Genomic DNA, 17168 nt, shown 5'->3' on the forward strand with positions numbered 1-17168 from the left:
CAGGACCCCTCACCCTATAACTGTACCTATCACTGCTCTATTACAGGACCCCTCACCCTATAACTGTACCTATCACTGCTCTATTACAGGACCCCTCACCCTATAACTGTACCTATCACTGCTCTATTACAGGACCCCTCACCCTATAACTGTACCTATCACTGCTCTATTACAGGACCCCTCACCCTATAACTGTACCTATCGCTGGTCTATTACAGGGCCCCTCATCCTATAACTGTACCTATCACTGGTCTATTACAGGACCCCTCACCCTATAACTGTACCTATCACTGCTCTATTACAGGACCCCTCAGCCTATAACTGTACTTATCACTGGTCTATTACAGGACCCATCACCCTATAACTGTAACTATCACTGCTCTATTACAGGACCCCTCACCCTATAACTGTACCTATCACTGGTCTATTACAGGACCCCTCATCCTATAACTGTACCTATCACTGGTCTATTATAGGACCCCTCATCCTATAACTGTACCTATCACTGGTCTATTACAGGACCCCTCACCCTATAACTGTACCTATCACTGGTCTATTACAGGACCCCTCACCCTATAACTGTACCTATCACTGGTCTATTACAGGACCCCTCATCCTATAACTGTACCTATCACTGCTCTATTACAGGACCCCTCATCCTATAACTGTACCTATCACTGGTCTATTATTGGACCCCTCATCCTATAACTGTACCTATCACTGGTCTATTACAGGACCTCTCACCCTATAACTGTACCTATCACTGGTCTATTACAGGACCCCTCACCCTATAACTGTACCTATCACTGGTCTATTACAGGACCCCTCACCCTATAAGTGTACCTATCACTGGTCTAATACAGGACCCCTCACCCTATAACTGTACCTATCACTGCTCTATTACAGGACCCCTCATCCTATAACTGTACCTATCACTGCTCTATTACAGGACCCCTCACCCTATAATTGTACCTATTAGTGCTCTATTACAGCACCCCTCACTCTATAACTGTACCTATCGCTGCTCTATTACAGCACCCCTCACCCTATAACTGTATCTATCACTGGTCTATTACAGGACCCCTCATCCTATAACTGTACCTATCACTGGTCTAATACAGAACCCCTCACCCTATAACTGTACCTATCACTGGTCTATTACAGGACGCCTCACCCTATAACTGTATCTATCACTGGTCTATTACAGGACTCCTCACCCTATAACTGTATCTATCACTGGTCTATTACAGGACCCCTCACCCTATAACTGTACCTATCACTGGTCTATTACAGCACCCCTCACCCTATAACTGTACCTATCACTGCTCTATTACAGGACCCCTCACTCTATAACTGTACCTATCGCTGCTCTATTACAGCACCCCTCACCCTATAACTGTATCTATCACTGGTCTATTACAGGACTCCTCACCCTATAACTGTATCTATCACTGGTCTATTACAGGACCCCTCACTCTATAACTGTATCTATCACTGGTCTATTACAGGACCCCTCACCCTATAACTGTACCTATCACTGGTCTATTACAGGACCCCTCACCCTATAACTGTACCTATCACTGGTCTATTACAGGACCCCTCACCCTATAACTGTACTTATCACTGGTCTATTACAGGACCCCTCACCCTATAACTGTACCTATCGCTGGTCTATTACAAGACCCTTCACCCTATATCTGTACCTATCACTGGTCTATTTCAGAACTCCTCACCCTATAACTGTACCTATCACTGCTCTATTACAGGACCCCTCATCCTATAACTGTACCTATCACTGCTCTATTACAAGACCCCTCACCCTATAACTGTACCTATCACTGGTCTATTACAGGACCCCTCACCCTATAACTGTACCTATCACTGCTCTATTACAGAACCCCTCACCCTATAACTGTACCTATCGCTGGTCTATTACAGGACCCCTCACCCTATAACTCTACCTATCACTGCTCTATTACAGGACCCCTCATCCTATAACTGTACCTATCACTGGTCTATTACAGGACCCCTCACCCTATAACTGTACCTATCACTGGTCTATTAAAGGACCCCTCACCCTATAACTGTACCTATCACTGCTCTATTACAGGACCCCTCACCCAATAACTGTACCTATCACTTCTCTATTACAGGACCCCTCATCCTATAACTGTACCTATCACTGGTCTATTACAGGACCCCTCATCCTATAACTGTACCTATCACTGGTCTATTACAGGACCCCTCACCCTATAACTCTACCTATCACTGCTCTATTACAGGACCCCTCATCCTATAACTGTACCTATCACTGGTCTATTACAGGACCCCTCATCCTATAACTGTACCTATCACTGCTCTATTACAGGACCCTCATCCTATAACTGTACCTATCACTGGTCTATTACAGGACCCCTCACCCTATAACTCTACCTATCACTGCTCTATTACAGGACCCCTCATCCTATAACTGTACCTATCACTGGTCTATTACAGGACCCCTCACCCTATAACTGTACCTATCACTGGTCTATTAAAGGACCCCTCACCCTATAACTGTACCTATCACTGCTCTATTACAGGACCCCTCACCCAATAACTGTACCTATCACTTCTCTATTACAGGACCCCTCATCCTATAACTGTACCTATCACTGGTCTATTACAGGACCCCTCATCCTATAACTGTACCTATCACTGGTCTATTACAGGACCCCTCACCCTATAACTCTACCTATCACTGCTCTATTACAGGACCCCTCATCCTATAACTGTACCTATCACTGGTCTATTACAGGACCCCTCATCCTATAACTGTACCTATCACTGGTCTATTACAGGACCCCTCATCCTATAACTGTACCTATCACTGGTCTATTACAGGACCCCTCACCCTATAACTGTACCTATCACTGGTCTATTACAGGACCCCTCACCCTATAACTGTACCTATCACTGCTCTATTACAGGACCCATCACCCTATAACTGTAACTATCACTGCTCTATTACAGGACCCCTCACCCTATAACTGTAACTATCACTGCTCTATTACAGGACCCCTCACCCTATAACTGTACCTATCACTGCTCTATTACAGGACCCCTCACCCTATAACTGTACCTATCACTGCTCTATTACAGGACCCCTCACCCTATAACTGTAACTATCACTGCTCTATTACAGGACCCCTCACCCTATAACTGTACCTATCACTGCTCTATTACAGGACCCCTCACCCTATAACTCTACCTAACACTGCTCTATTACAGGACCCCTCACCCTATAACTCTACCTAACACTGCTCTATTACAGGACCCCTCACCCTATAACTGTACCTATCACTGGTCTATTACAGGACCCCTCATCCTATAACTGTACCTATCACTGGTCTATTAAAGGACCCCTCATCCTATAACTGTACCTATCACTGCTCTATTACAGGACCCCTCATCCTATAACTGTACCTATCACTGGTCTATTATAGGACCCCTCATCCTATAACTGTATCTATCACTGGTCTATTACAGGACCTTCACCCTATAACTGTACCTATCACTGCTCTATTACAGGACCCCTCACCCTATAACTGTACCTATCACTGGTCTATTACAGGACCCCTCACCCTATAACTGTACCTATCACTGCTCTATTACAGGACCCCTCACCCTATAACTGTACCTATCACTGGTCTATTACAGGACCCCTCACCCTATAACTGTACCTATCACTGGTCTATTACAGGACCCCTCACCCTATAACTGTACCTATCGCTGGTCTATTACAGGACCCCTCATCCTATAACTGTACCTATCACTGGTCTATTACAGGACCCCTCACCCTATAACTGTACCTATCACTGGTCTTTTATAGGACCCCTCATCCTATACCCCTTAGTTTTTCCCCGTTTATCACTTTCTAATTACTTACCTACAGAATGCTCCATGATTCCTGAGGTCATTGTAGATGGCGTGTCTATGGTACTATTTTTACTGATGATCTCCATCTCAGGCCGTGGGTCAGGGGTTTGTAGATTCCTGGGCTGTTTGTGGTCCAGTGGCCACAGAGGGACTTCTGTTTGAGCAACCCCAAATTGAAATGAGTTGGCAGTGGGCTTGGCCTCAAATATTAGTAAGTCCTCAGTAGGCGCAGCCTCATTTAAAAGAGTAATATTGTTGAATGGGACATCAGGTAGAAGAACATTACCAGTGGAAGATATCTCAGACAGAGGTGGGTTTTCTAAAAGATTACTATAGTATGTTGGGGGATGCTCAGATTTAAATGGGCTTTCAGTTAGTGGAGTGTTATATGGAAGTATATTGTCAGTGGGAGAAGTCTCAAGTGTTGAGGAGCTACCAGTAGGAGTGCTTTGAAATAGAAAAGAGCTGCCAATGGGAAAAGTCTCAGATGGAAATGAAACATCAGTGGGCATGTTTTCAATAAGACATCTACTGTCTGTGGTTGGAATCTCAGAAGTGGGTGAGAAAAATGTGTGTTGGGTTTCAATAGGGACTATATTGTTACTGGTAGGGGCCTCAGATGTAGATGATGCATCACTGGTGAGGGCTTCAATTAGTAGTATATTTTCAGTGGGATGGGCCTCAGATGTGGGTGGAGTTTCAGTTAGAAGTATATTGTCAGTGGGAGGGGTTCCATATGTAAATGATATGTCACTGGGCAGGGTTTCAGTTACAGCTGTATTGTCAGTGGGAGGGGCTCCATATGTAAATGATATGTCACTGGGCAGGGTTTCAGTTACAGCTGTATTGTCAGTGGGAGGGGCTCCATATGTAAATGATATGTCACTGGGCAGGGTTTCAGTTACAGCTGTATTGTCAGTGGGAGGGGCTCCATATGTAAATGATATGTCACTGGGCAGGGTTTCAGTTACAGCTGTATTGTCAGTGGGAGGGGCTCCATATGTAAATGATATGTCACTGGGCAGGGTTTCAGTTACAGCTGTATTGTCAGTGGGGGGGGCTCCATATGTAAATGAAATGTCACTGGGCAGGGTTTCAGTTACAGCTGTATTGTCAGTGGGAGGGGCTCCATATGTAAATGATATGTCACTGGGCAGGGTTTCAGTTACAGCTGTATTGTCAGTGGGAGGGGCTCCATATGTAAATGATATGTCACTGGGCAGGGTTTCAGTTACAGCTGTATTGTCAGTGGGAGGGGCTCCATATGTAAATGATATGTCACTGGGCAGGGTTTCAGTTACAGCTGTATTGTCAGTGGGAGGGGCTCCATATGTAAATGATATGTAACTGGGCAAGGTTTCAGTTACAGCTGTATTGTCAGTGGGAGGGGCTCCATATGTAAATGATATGTCACTGGGCAGGGTTTCAGTTACAGCTGTATTGTCAGTGGGAGGGGCTCCATATGTAAATGATATGTCACTGGGCAGGGTTTCAGTTACAGCTGTATTGTCAGTGGGAGGGGCTCCATATGTAAATGAAGTGTCATTGGGCAGGGTTTCAGTTACAGTTGTATTGTCAGTGGGAGGGGCTCCATATGTAAATGATATGTCACTGGGCAGGGTTTCAGTTACAGCTGTATTGTCAGTGGGAGGGGCTCCATATGTAAATGAAGTGTCATTGGGCAGGGTTTCAGTTACAGCTGTATTGTCAGTGGGAGGGGCTCCATATGTAAATGATATGTCACTGGGCAGGGTTTCAGTTACAGCTGTATTGTCAGTGGGAGGGGCTCCATATGTAAATGAAGTGTCATTGGGCAGGGTTTCAGTTACAGTTGTATTGTCAGTGGGAGGGGCTCCATATGTAAATGATATGTCACTGGGCAGGGTTTCAGTTACAGCTGTATTGTCAGTGGGAGGGGCTCCATATGTAAATGAAGTGTCATTGGGCAGGGTTTCAGTTACAGCTGTATTGTCAGTGGGAGGGGCTTCATATGTAAATGAAGTGTCATTGGGCAGGGTTTCAGTTACAGCTGTATTGTCAGTGGGAGGGGCTCCATATGTAAATGAAGTGTCATTGGGCAGGGTTTCAGTTACAGTTGTATTGTCAGTGGGAGGGGCTCCATATGTAAATGATATGTCACTGGGCAGGGTTTCAGTTACAGCTGTATTGTCAGTGGGAGGGGCTCCATATGTAAATGAAGTGTCATTGGGCAGGGTTTCAGTTACAGCTGTATTGTCAGTGGGAGGGGCTTCATATGTAAATGAAGTGTCATTGGGCAGGGTTTCAGTTACAGTTGTATTGTCAGTGGGAGGGGCTCCATATGTAAATAATGTATCATTGGGCAGGGTTTCAGTTACAGTTGTATTGTCAGTGGGAGGAGCCTCATATGTAAATAATGTATCATTGGGCAGGGTTTCAGTTACAATTGTATTGTCAGTGGGAGGAGTCTCATATGTAAATAATGTATCATTGGGCAGGGTTTCAGTTACAATTCTATTGTCAGTGGGAGGAGTCTCATATGCAGATGATGTACCAGTGAGAGGGGTTTCAGTTAGAACTATTTCATCAGTTGGAGAGGACTCAGGAGGAAGTGATATGTCTCTGGGTGAGGTTTCAATCAGAAGTATATTGTCCTTGGGCTGGGCCTCATTTGTAGCGGAGGTATGAAAGAGTGGTGTTCCAGTTACCAGTATATTTTCAGTGGGGAGGGCTTCACATATCGGAGAGCTCACCAATGGTGGGATTTGGTCAGTACGGGGGGTTCCAGTTATAAGTATACTGCTAGTAGGAAGGACTTGATATGTAAATGATCTATCAGAAGGCAGGTTTCCAATTTCACCAGTAGGTGGAGTTTTGTTAGTGGGAGGAGCTTTGCATATAAGAAAGCTGTCAGTGGGTGGAGCCTCAAGTCTATTATCAGTGATCAAACATTGTGTTTCATATGGTGTGTCAGGCAGCTGATCCTGTTGTGGTAGAGTTGTGTCAGTTGTGGGAGCACTTGATGTGACAGTTGGGGGAATAGTTAAAGTGTCACTGAAGGGAGTGGATGGTGTGTTTATGGGGGGAGAAGCTAGTGGACCAGTCACAGAAGTAGTTGTTCTAACAGTAGAGGTGATATCTCTGTCTGTGAGAGGAGAAAGATGGACAAGTGCAGAGGGAGATTCATCTAATAATGAGGACATTGCTTTTTTTTTCTGCACAGCTGGAGATTTTACAATGTGTTTGGATTCTAAACTGAATGGAGTATATGGCAGAGGAGACACAAAGTTGAGTAAAGACAAGGTTGTCGAAGGTGAAACTAAATCATGTTTTGCCTCTGCAACTGGTGCACATGTGGGTGAAGGAGCTGGCAGTGTGGCCTTTGTTGTCGTTGAAGGAGCAGGGAATGTGGCCTCTGTTGTGGGTAGATGAACAGGCAATGTGGTCTCTGTTGTCGGTGAAGGAGCAGGGAGTTCGACCTGTGCTTTGGGAGGAGGAGCAGTGAGTGTGACCTCTGTGGGTGGGGGAGCAGTGAGTGTAGACTCTGTTGTGGGTGGGGGAGCAGTGAGTGTGGCCTCTTTTGTCTGTGGAGAAGCAGCGAGTGTAGCCTCTGTTGTGGGTGGAGGAGCAGGGAGTGTGGCTTCTGTTGTGCGTGGAAGAGCAGGGAGTGTGGCCTCTGCTGTGGGTAGAAGAGCAGAGAGTGTGGCTTCTGTTGATGGAGGAGCAATGAATGTGGCCTCTGTTGTGGGTGGAGGAACAGTGAGTGTGGCCTCTGTTGATGGAGGAGCAATGAGTGTGGCCTCTGTTGTGAGTGGAGGAGCAATGAGTATGGCCTCTGTTGTGAGTGGAGGAGCAGGCAGTGTGGCCTCTGTTGTGGGTGGAGGAGCAGGGAGCGTGGGCTCTGTTGTGGGTGGAGGAGCAGGGAGCGTGGGCTCTGTTATGGGTGGAAGAGCAGGGAGTGTGGCCCCTGTTTTCTGTGGAGGAGCAGGCAGTGTGGCCTCTTTTATAGGTGAAGCACTAGAGAGTTTGGCTATTGTGTTGAGTGGAGAGAATATGGCTTCTGTAATATTTGCAGAAGTGATTATAGCAGCTTTTTGAATAGAGAGAGAAGTGTTGAGAGTGGTATCTGAAGTAGGTGGAACAGGATGGAATGTGGATTCAGACATTTGAAGAATAGGAGTTAATTTAGCGTTGGGAGTGGGTGAAATAGGAAGCAATGGAGTTTGTGTGGTAGCTTGAGCAATTGGACACGTGTCTTCAATCACTGGTGGGACAGGGGCAAGGAGGTCCTCTGTAGTGTAAGGGGCAATATGGATTCCAGGGTCTGTAGTAGGCTGGACAGTCTTTGTGGTGGATAGATCAGCAGAATGTGTGAGTTCCGCAATGTGTGAGTCTTCAGTTGGTATAGACTTTGTTGTGGTTGGGGTAGAAGTGGCATAAAGTGTACTTTCTCTAGTGGCTGATGTAGTATAATTGCTGGTCTCTGATATATGACTTACGTTGTAGATCTTTTTGGGGAGTATATCATGACATATGACATCAACTCTTTCTGCCCAGACTGGGGGTTTTGGGGTGTGCAAAGGTTTTGCTTCTGCATTGATAGGTACTAGCTCAGCTTTATAGGTGTCACTTGGCAGTAAAATATCTACATCTGAGACTTCTGTTGTTTTACGAGGGGGCAATTGGTGTGAAGGTGCATCTTGTGGCGGTACATTGTTGCGAAGGGTATTCAGGGGCTGAGACCCTTCAAGAGATACATGTTCTGTCTTAAGTGTTGTTTCTTTAGGAAAAACTCTAGATGAGGTGATATTTGTGGCATAAGAAGGGGAATAACTTTTATTTAGCAAACTTCCACCTCGAGCGGGAACCATTGGAGGTGGTATGAAAGAAGGTAAGGAATCCAACTTGGGAGAAGTGACTGGAAGAGCAGACTTGGAGAAGATGAATGCAGGCGATAAAGGCTTGGGTGTTGGGGAAGGAGAGTTATCAGAGTCACTTTTCTGAAAGTTAGGAATGTATGATGGACTGTGAGGTGAATGGGACAAAACAGACTCTGTTAGACTTCGCTGGTATCGGAACGCTGGTCTGTGAAGGAAACCTGAGTAAAAGAGAGACCTTACATCAAAATGGAAAAATTACATATAATAGTCATCAATGGACTGACACATACAATACTAGACTAATATTATTCTACAAAGAGACAGATCAGACTAAACTGGTTTCGGATATATTGTAGAGCTTTACTGGGAGGAACCACAGGCGGCAGGTGGAGATGGGACTGAGGTCTCTCAACCGGCCCTACAGGAATGCTGGGTGGTCAGCCCAGATCCCCAGCGGCAGATTGATTTGCAGGAAATTGATTGACAAATGCAAATATATATACTGTGACGAGATCAATCTCGCCACTGTGCATTGGAGGAGCCTGGTTGCCCGCCTGCTGCCTTTAGACTATGGCCCCATGTTGAAACGCTTGATTTTCCCCCTGCAAAGACATGAAAGCCGGGTCATTTGGTGCTTGCCCTGTTTGAGCGGTGATACCCCAGATAGCTATGCCATGGAGCCCATTCGTATAATGAAAGACTATGGGAAAGACTTTGGCTCCATGTCAATTGAACTGTATGTGTGTGGTCTGAGCGCCATTCAGTAATAATGTGTGCTCAGACCTAAGCTATCTGGGGATATGTTACATGTCTGTATTTTATGTAATAAATGTAACCTTGTGTATTTTATTGTATTTTACTGTCTTTTTACTGCCATGTGCTTAATGGAGTTTTGCCTCTGTCCTTGGAGATAATTGGATTACTTCCCAATTATCTCCAGGATAGAAGACTCTGTGGAACTGGTTTTGGGCAGAAAAGCCATGCTTCATTTGGTCACAAAGGACTACAATCTAACTTTTGAACCACTGGACCAATTTGTATGATTTTGACGTATGTTTGTATTTGGAGTATGCTGATACTAAAAATGTGAATGTGATGCATACTGTTAAAGTTATGAATAATGTGGAAAAACTGTATTTCTCTGCTTGTGATAATTACATTACCCATTGTGCAAGTGAATTGTATCACAGGCAGAGGGAAGGATTTTGTGTGGGAGTGTCTGAGTGTATTGTACGTGTTTATTGGTTGTTTTCCAAAACCCTGTGAGTGGTACTAATGTGTCTAAAAGAACAATAAACCCACAGCTCTGTCTGTTCCTGCTTGACCCTCAAAACGGAGCCTTGTCTCGTTCTTGGGGGGATTTATTGTATGCTGTTCCAGTTTGACTGCTAGGAGTGTAAACCTATTCATATGTTTTTTTCCTATTCGGCTGTTTACAGCATTCGTATGGCTCCGGTTCAGCTGTTTACGGCATTCATATGCTTCTCCGGTTCGCTGTATTGGTGTCTACAGTAGCTGTGCCTGTATCTCTGGAAGGGGAAGATCTACTAAACGGCGGTTTAACCCTTTTATGCCTGGGGGTGCCGTTACAATTGGTGGCAAGCAGCGGGATCGTTCCCACAGCCAGAAGGACAGCTACAGGAGACACCATTCCATGGATTTACAAGTTGGGGGCAACGCATGTCCCAGTACAGCGACCCTAAAAGCAACAGAATGGAACCAGCAGTGTTATACGAGGAGGAGGACCTGGATGGCCGGGATGCATTAAGGAAAGGCATCTGGTACCAGGCCCTGGATAATGTACAATACCAGCGGGGTGAGAGTCTCCCCAGTGAAGAGCAGCGGTTGCAAAAGTAAGTGGCCCTGCGGATGCCCTTCCTGGGAGAGCAGCCCCTGGAGGAATGGGTGAAGGAACTAGAGCACCAGGTATGGCAGGAGCTATGGCTGGAGGATGCCTACCAGGCACTCTGGTGGTATATGGCACAGTATATACCCTGGACAGCAGAGCATGATAAGCCAGAGGGAGAGGAGTTTGATGGACCTGTCTTGTTATGGGAGTCCTTTGCAGAGCGTCTCTTTGGGAGCCCTGCGCAGACCAGACTTCAGGACATTTTGTACGAGAGGGAGGCTAGGCATGACTGGGATGACCCCATGAGGTAGAGCAAGACCTGGCTCACCTAGCAACCCTGGAGTGGGAACTGGAGCAGGACTACCGAGATCTCTTCCACTCCATTGGGAAGGCTCAGCAGGACAGCAAGGTGACAGACCCAGATCCAGACCCCTTCAGCTGGGAAGATATTGTAGAGCTTTACTGGGAGGAACCCCAGGCGGCAGGTGGAGATGGGACTGAGGTCTCTCCACCGGCCCTACAGGGATGCTGGGCAGTCAGCCCAGATCCCCAGCGGCAAATTGATTTGCAGGGAATTGAAAGCCGTGTCTCCTTTCCCCAGCGGCAGTGTGAAGTGCAGGGAGTGGAGAGCAGCGTCCTCCCTCCCCAGCGGCAGTGTACCTTGCAGGGAGAGGAGAGCAGCGTCCTCCCTCCCCAGCAGGCAGGGTGAGCTACAGGGATGCTGGGCGGTCGGTTCAGATCCCCAGCGGCAGTGTGATATGCAGTGAATTGGGAGCCCAGTCTCCATTCCCCAGTGGCAGTGTGATATGCAGGGAATTGGGAGCCCAGTCTCCATTCCCCAGCGGCAGTGTGATATGCAGGGAATTGGGAGCCCAGTCTCCATTCCCCAGCGGCAGTGTGATCTGCAGGGAATAGGGAGCCCAGTCTCCATTCCCCAGCGGCAGAGTGATTTATTAGGAATTGGGAGCCTAGTCTCCATTCCCCAGCGGCAGGCTGAGTTACAGGGGGCAGAGACAGCTGGTCCTGTCCCCCAGCAGCAGAGTGAATTGCAGGGAATTGGGAGCCCAGTCTCCATTCCCCAGCGGCAGAGCAATGTACAGGGAATTGGGAGCCCAGTCTCCATTCCCCAGCGGCAGAGCAATGTACAGGGAATTGGGAGCCCAGTCTCCATTCTCCAGCAGCAGAGACAGTCGGTGTAGCGGAGAGCTGATTTCTCACAGCTTAACTCCACCAATATATCCAGAGGATGCAGGAACAAGTAGTAAATCCCAGAAAATATCCAGCACAGTCAGCAATCAAATCCAATAATATCCCATCACCTTTCCCAATCACTGGACGACTCACAGTATCAGGAGTAGAACTGAAGTTTAATGGCAACATTCCTGCTTTTATGAGATTCTCCCATGCAAGGGAGGGATTCACATCAATTACACATTACACCAATCACATAGACGTTACCTCCCACACATCTCCTCCCCTTAGCTTAACAAATAATACAATTATACATACTGATCTGGGTGAGCAACATATCCAAAAATCACCCAGATCAGACCAGGGGTTCGGGAGTTATAGGAAGGTAAAGTTTTGACCGACCGCATGGGTAAAGATGCCGAAATTAGTTCCATGAAATCTGGCCCTGTGGTAGGTCTCTATTCGTGCCCCAAAACTCCTGAAAGGCTATGCCACACATAAAGGAGTCGGTAACCAGATGAATCTCCTAGTTCGTGGGATTCATCCTACCGAATGACGGGCAGTTCGTGAGTTGTTTTCGGTACTTTCTGCCGTCCTGGAGGTCTTAGCGGTGTTCGGCTAGTCGAGTGTCCGTTTTGAGTTCCAGACACTCGATGACCAAACACCGCTGTTCGTGGGGTTAAGATGGCCGCCGCCACGTGTTCGGCTGCCGAAATGGCGGCCATCCAGGGAATACAACAGTGCGTTCGTATGAACCAAGGGAATAATAGAAACAATCAGGGAGGTAATTTGCATGATTAATATACATCAGGGTGGTTCAGTTGTTCAGTACTTTGTTCGTATACAGTGTAATCCAGGCATGAAAAACCTCAGCAGTGCCAACAAATAAAACAATAGATGGGACAGCCAAAAAGGGTTTTCCGCTACACTGCTCCCCCTTGCCCACAAGCCGGCATACACAGTCAGATCTATTACGGATCGACTTGGGGATGTCCGGGTATACTCACGGATCATTTTTCCAATTCAGTCTGTCTTGACAACCCGTCACCGTTTCCATTCTGTTTTCTCGGGCGGTATTGTATATTAAAGTCAAAGGGCTGCAGCGCCAAACTCCAGCGCAGCAGCCTGGCATTGTCCCCAGCCACCCGGTTCAACCATACTAACGGGTTGTGATCCGTGAGCAACGAAAATGGCTGTCCATACAAATACGGTTGTAATTTCTTTAGGGCCCACACCACGGCCAGGCATTCCTTTTCGATAACGGCGTAGCTTACTTCCCTTGGTAGCAGTTTTCTACTGATGTAAGCCACATCAGGGGATCAGGGGCTGCCAAGACAAGAGCATTTACAAGTGCGTTCTTCAACTGTTGGAATGCCTGCTCACACTCCGAGGTCCAGGTGACCTGATGGGGAAGGTTCTTACGGGTAAGATCAGTAAGGGGTTTGGCCATGGCACTATCGTTGGGTACAAACTTCCTATAATACCCGGCCGTCCCTAGAAATGCTAAGACCTGGGTTTTGGTTCTGGGGGTTGGCCACTGCGCTACGGCCTCTACCTTTGCGGGCTCTGGTTTCTGCATCCCGCAACCTACTCGGTGGCCAAGGTACTGAACTTTAGCCATTCCAATACTGCACTTTGCTGGTTTCAAAGTTAACCCTGCCTCCCTAATTCTATCTATAACGGCTCCTATATGGGCCAGGTGCTCCTGCCAGGTATTGCTGAAGATGGCAATATCATCAAGGTAAGCACAGGTATAGTCCTTGAACCCATATAGGAGTCGGTCTACCATCCACTGGAATGTGGCCGGGGGCGTTCTTCATCCCAAACGGCATTACCTTAAATTGGTACAAGTCGAATGGGGTGACGAACGCCGACTTAGGGATAGCATCTGGGGCTAAGGGAATCTGCCAATACCCCTTACAAAGATCAATTGTAGTGAGGTATTGGCCCCTGGCCATCCGGTCCAGCAATTCGTCTATCCTAGGCATAGGATATGCGTCGGATATGGTTTTCTCATTTAATCTCCGGTAGTCCACGCAGAAACGTGTGGTACCATCTCGTTTAGGTACGAGGACTACCGGAGACGCCCAGGGGCTGTCCGAGGGCTCAATCACCCCTAGTTGGAGCACCTCATTGATCTCCTGGCGCATGTGTTCCCGCACTGCCTCTGGTATGCGGTATGGGGTTTGGCGCATAGGTAACTGACCTGGGGTTTCTACGCGGTGAGTCGCCAGGGGCGTGTAGCCTGGTACATTAGAGAAGGATTCTTGCTTTTCTCTCAACAACTGTTGTACCTCACTACGCTCATGTGGACTCAGCCGCTCCCCCAGCTTAACCTCAGCTATGTCACTACCTGATTTTCTGTCTTCTAGCAAGTCTGGAAGGGGAAGGTTGTCAAACTCTTCAGAGGGGGGTGCACAAATGGCAGTCACCTCGTCAGAGCATTCCCGGTAGGGTTTTAGCATGTTCACGTGAATCATGCGTCGCCCCCCTGAGCCAGTACAGGGGCCAATTATATAGGTGGTGTCGCAGCGCTGCTCCAGCACCTTATAAGGGCCCTGCCAGGCGGCCTGTAGCTTGTCATGCCGGACAGGTTTTAAAATTAAAACTTTCTGTCCTACCTGAAAGCTACGGTCCCTGGCGTTCCGATCATACCATGTGCGCTGACGTGTCTGCGCTGCCCGGAGGTTCTCCCGTACCGCTCGGGTTAGTTCCTCCAGTCAGTTCCGAAACTCCAGTACATACGTTATGATGGCAGCTGTATACGGTCATCAGCCATAATCTTGGGTTAGAGGCAGTTGCCTTTTATTTGTATCAGGAGTAAGATATGTCTCTTGGTCTCAGATCCTTTATTTTGTGGGGTATCCAGTTTATATTGGAACACAATTATTTTTTCTTTGACCAATCTTTTTATTTGCAGTTAGTGGGAAGCGCCATGGGAACCAGGTTCGCCCCCAGTTATGCCAACATATACATGCGCAGGTGGGAGGACCTCTGCGTACGTTTGGGGCATGACTGGGTGGTGAACCTGGTCCTATGGCGGCGGTATATCGATGACATTATCATCATTTGGAAGGGGTCGGATTCTGAATTTATGGAATTTGTTAACCATCTTAACCAGAATGAATACAATTTAAAATTTTCTCCAGTTTGGGACCGTAGAGAAATACATTTCTTAGATCTTACTTTATTTTGCGAGGGGAATGAAATTAAATCCAAATGTTTCTTCAAGCCAACTGATGGGAACAGCTACGTTCATAAACGCAGTTGTCACCATCAACCTTGGTTGAAGGGAATTACCAAGGGACAACTTACTCGGGTAAGAAGAAATTGTACGCACATCAAGGACTTCCAGTCACAGGCCCAAAATATAGCTGATAAGCTAGTTAAAAAAGGCTATAATCAAAAAACAGATAAAGAGGGAAATTCATGGGATGTCCAAAAGAAGCAGAAATGAACTTCTAGTTGACGGTCCTAGTAGTAAGAAAAAAGGAGAAGATTTTAAACAGGCTTTTTTTACACAATATAGTGTGGACCACCCAAAAATTAAAAGGAGTCTACATAAATATTGGCCAATACTGTTGGAGGATCCCATTCTGGGGGAACATTTATCCAGAAGGTCAAAGATCATTTATAGGAAACAACAAAACCTTAAGAACCAATTAGCACCGAGTTATGCCCTAAAAAATGGATTTAAAAACACTAAAAAAGGGATAAAAGGTTTCAGGAGCTGTAAAAGCTGTAAAGCTTGTTCACAAGTTAATACGGATAAGGTCACATCATATAGCAGTTTCACGACAGGGAAGCAGTATTCCATCAAATCAGAAATTAGCTGCCGCTCGAACTTTGTGGTGTATCTACTTCAGTGCCCATGCGGGAGCCAATATGTTGGCCGTACAAAGAGATGTCTAAAAGTTAGACTTTTAGAACATATTAACAATATAAAGAAAACATTGGACACCCATTCAGTCCCTCTTCATTGCAATAGCTGCCCTTTTTTCTGTTTGAAGAGATTGCGCTGCATAGGGATAGAACAAATTCAACCCCATTGGAGAGGGGGTAACAAAGAAAAACGATTGGCACAAAGGGAATCATACTGGATTCATAGATTACGTACCCTTAGTCCAAAGGGATTAAATGTGGATATGGATATCGTTTGTTTTTTGAACTAATTGAGTAAGAAGATAAAAATGTTCAAAAATGCTTTTAAAAAATAAAAGTTTAAAACTAATAGAAAACACAATTAGTATAGTATAAAACACAATAGTATAATATTTATTCTATATCACTTTAATTTAGATTGAACATCAATTGAGTGTACAATCACTTATGCCACCTTACACAATATGGATATGTAATTGAATATATAAATAAATATTCATGTCACTTCACATTCATGGTTTTGCAATCAAGAGATAATTAATTATTTAAGTCACTTTATTGGTTTAGCTGGTCATACCAATACTTTATAAATTGTCATTGTCAATATATGAATGTATTAACAATTAAATATTATTATTAGTTTTTGCGAAGTTACAATAGATGTTATGAATGACCAACTTAGATGGGGAGTTTTTTTCATTCATTGTTACAATGTTTTAGTAAGTTGATTTTTAGAGGACATTTCATTACTATTATACTTCTTTTATAGGACTAAAATATGTGTCTCAATAGTCTTCTACTTTCAGCTATTTGTACATAAATATCAGGTATCAATTGACATCTGAGTCCGTGATTACACTGTGGAACGCACGGCCATGTTTTTTCTCCTCGAGCGTGGAACGCATGACGATCATGTGATGAATAATTTTACCACGTGACGCACGCGTAACGTATGACGTAAGCGGAAGTGGCAGAATGCTTCAACGGACCCGGTATCTTATTTTCAGCAAAGCGGTTACACCTGAAGTGAGGAAAAGGTTGACGAATTGGAGCTGGAAGATGAGAAGACAGCCACTATTCCACCAATGACTTGAAGGGATTAGCCCTATATAAGATGATTTGATTGTTAGCTTTTTAGGATGCTGTTTTACTTTATGTACCTGTTATTTGATTATTGTTGAAAGAGGTCCCTGAGGAAGTCCTTTCTGTACAAGGACGAAACGCGTAGGACCAGCATCTTTTACTTATATTGTTTTTATGATTTATATTTTGTACACCCTCTTAAACCTTTGTAAGTGAATAAATTGCCTTTGGAGTATTCCTTTTGGTTGCTGTCTTTTGGATCTTCTGGCTAACCTGGATCCCCTATTGGCTATCACTTGAGGAGGGAAAATTAAAAGAAAAAAAAAACCATTTCCATCAAGGGGAGGCACCCATAATACTCTTAACCTGTAGCGGCACCCCGGTGT

General features: G+C 45.7%; 1 protein-coding gene and 1 long non-coding RNA gene across 2 annotated transcripts in view; both read right to left on the reverse strand.

Moving 5' to 3' along the window:
* Positions 1-17168, reverse strand: part of LOC134615249 (mucin-2-like) — a 215439-nt gene that overhangs the window by 14573 nt on the left and 183698 nt on the right. The window contains exon 11 of the mRNA XM_063459735.1: positions 3929-8995. Coding sequence (XP_063315805.1) covers positions 3929-8995 — 5067 coding nt within the window. The remainder of the gene's footprint in view (positions 1-3928; positions 8996-17168) is intronic.
* LOC134614093 (uncharacterized) lies at positions 1031-1955 on the reverse strand. The gene is made up of 3 exons (XR_010091238.1): positions 1833-1955; positions 1570-1616; positions 1031-1138 (listed from the first exon to the last, which is right to left on the reverse strand). It is a non-coding gene; the product is annotated as an uncharacterized LOC134614093 (long non-coding RNA).

This window comes from Pelobates fuscus, chromosome 6 (assembly GCF_036172605.1).
Source record: "Pelobates fuscus isolate aPelFus1 chromosome 6, aPelFus1.pri, whole genome shotgun sequence".
Classification (NCBI taxonomy): domain Eukaryota; kingdom Metazoa; phylum Chordata; class Amphibia; order Anura; family Pelobatidae; genus Pelobates; species Pelobates fuscus.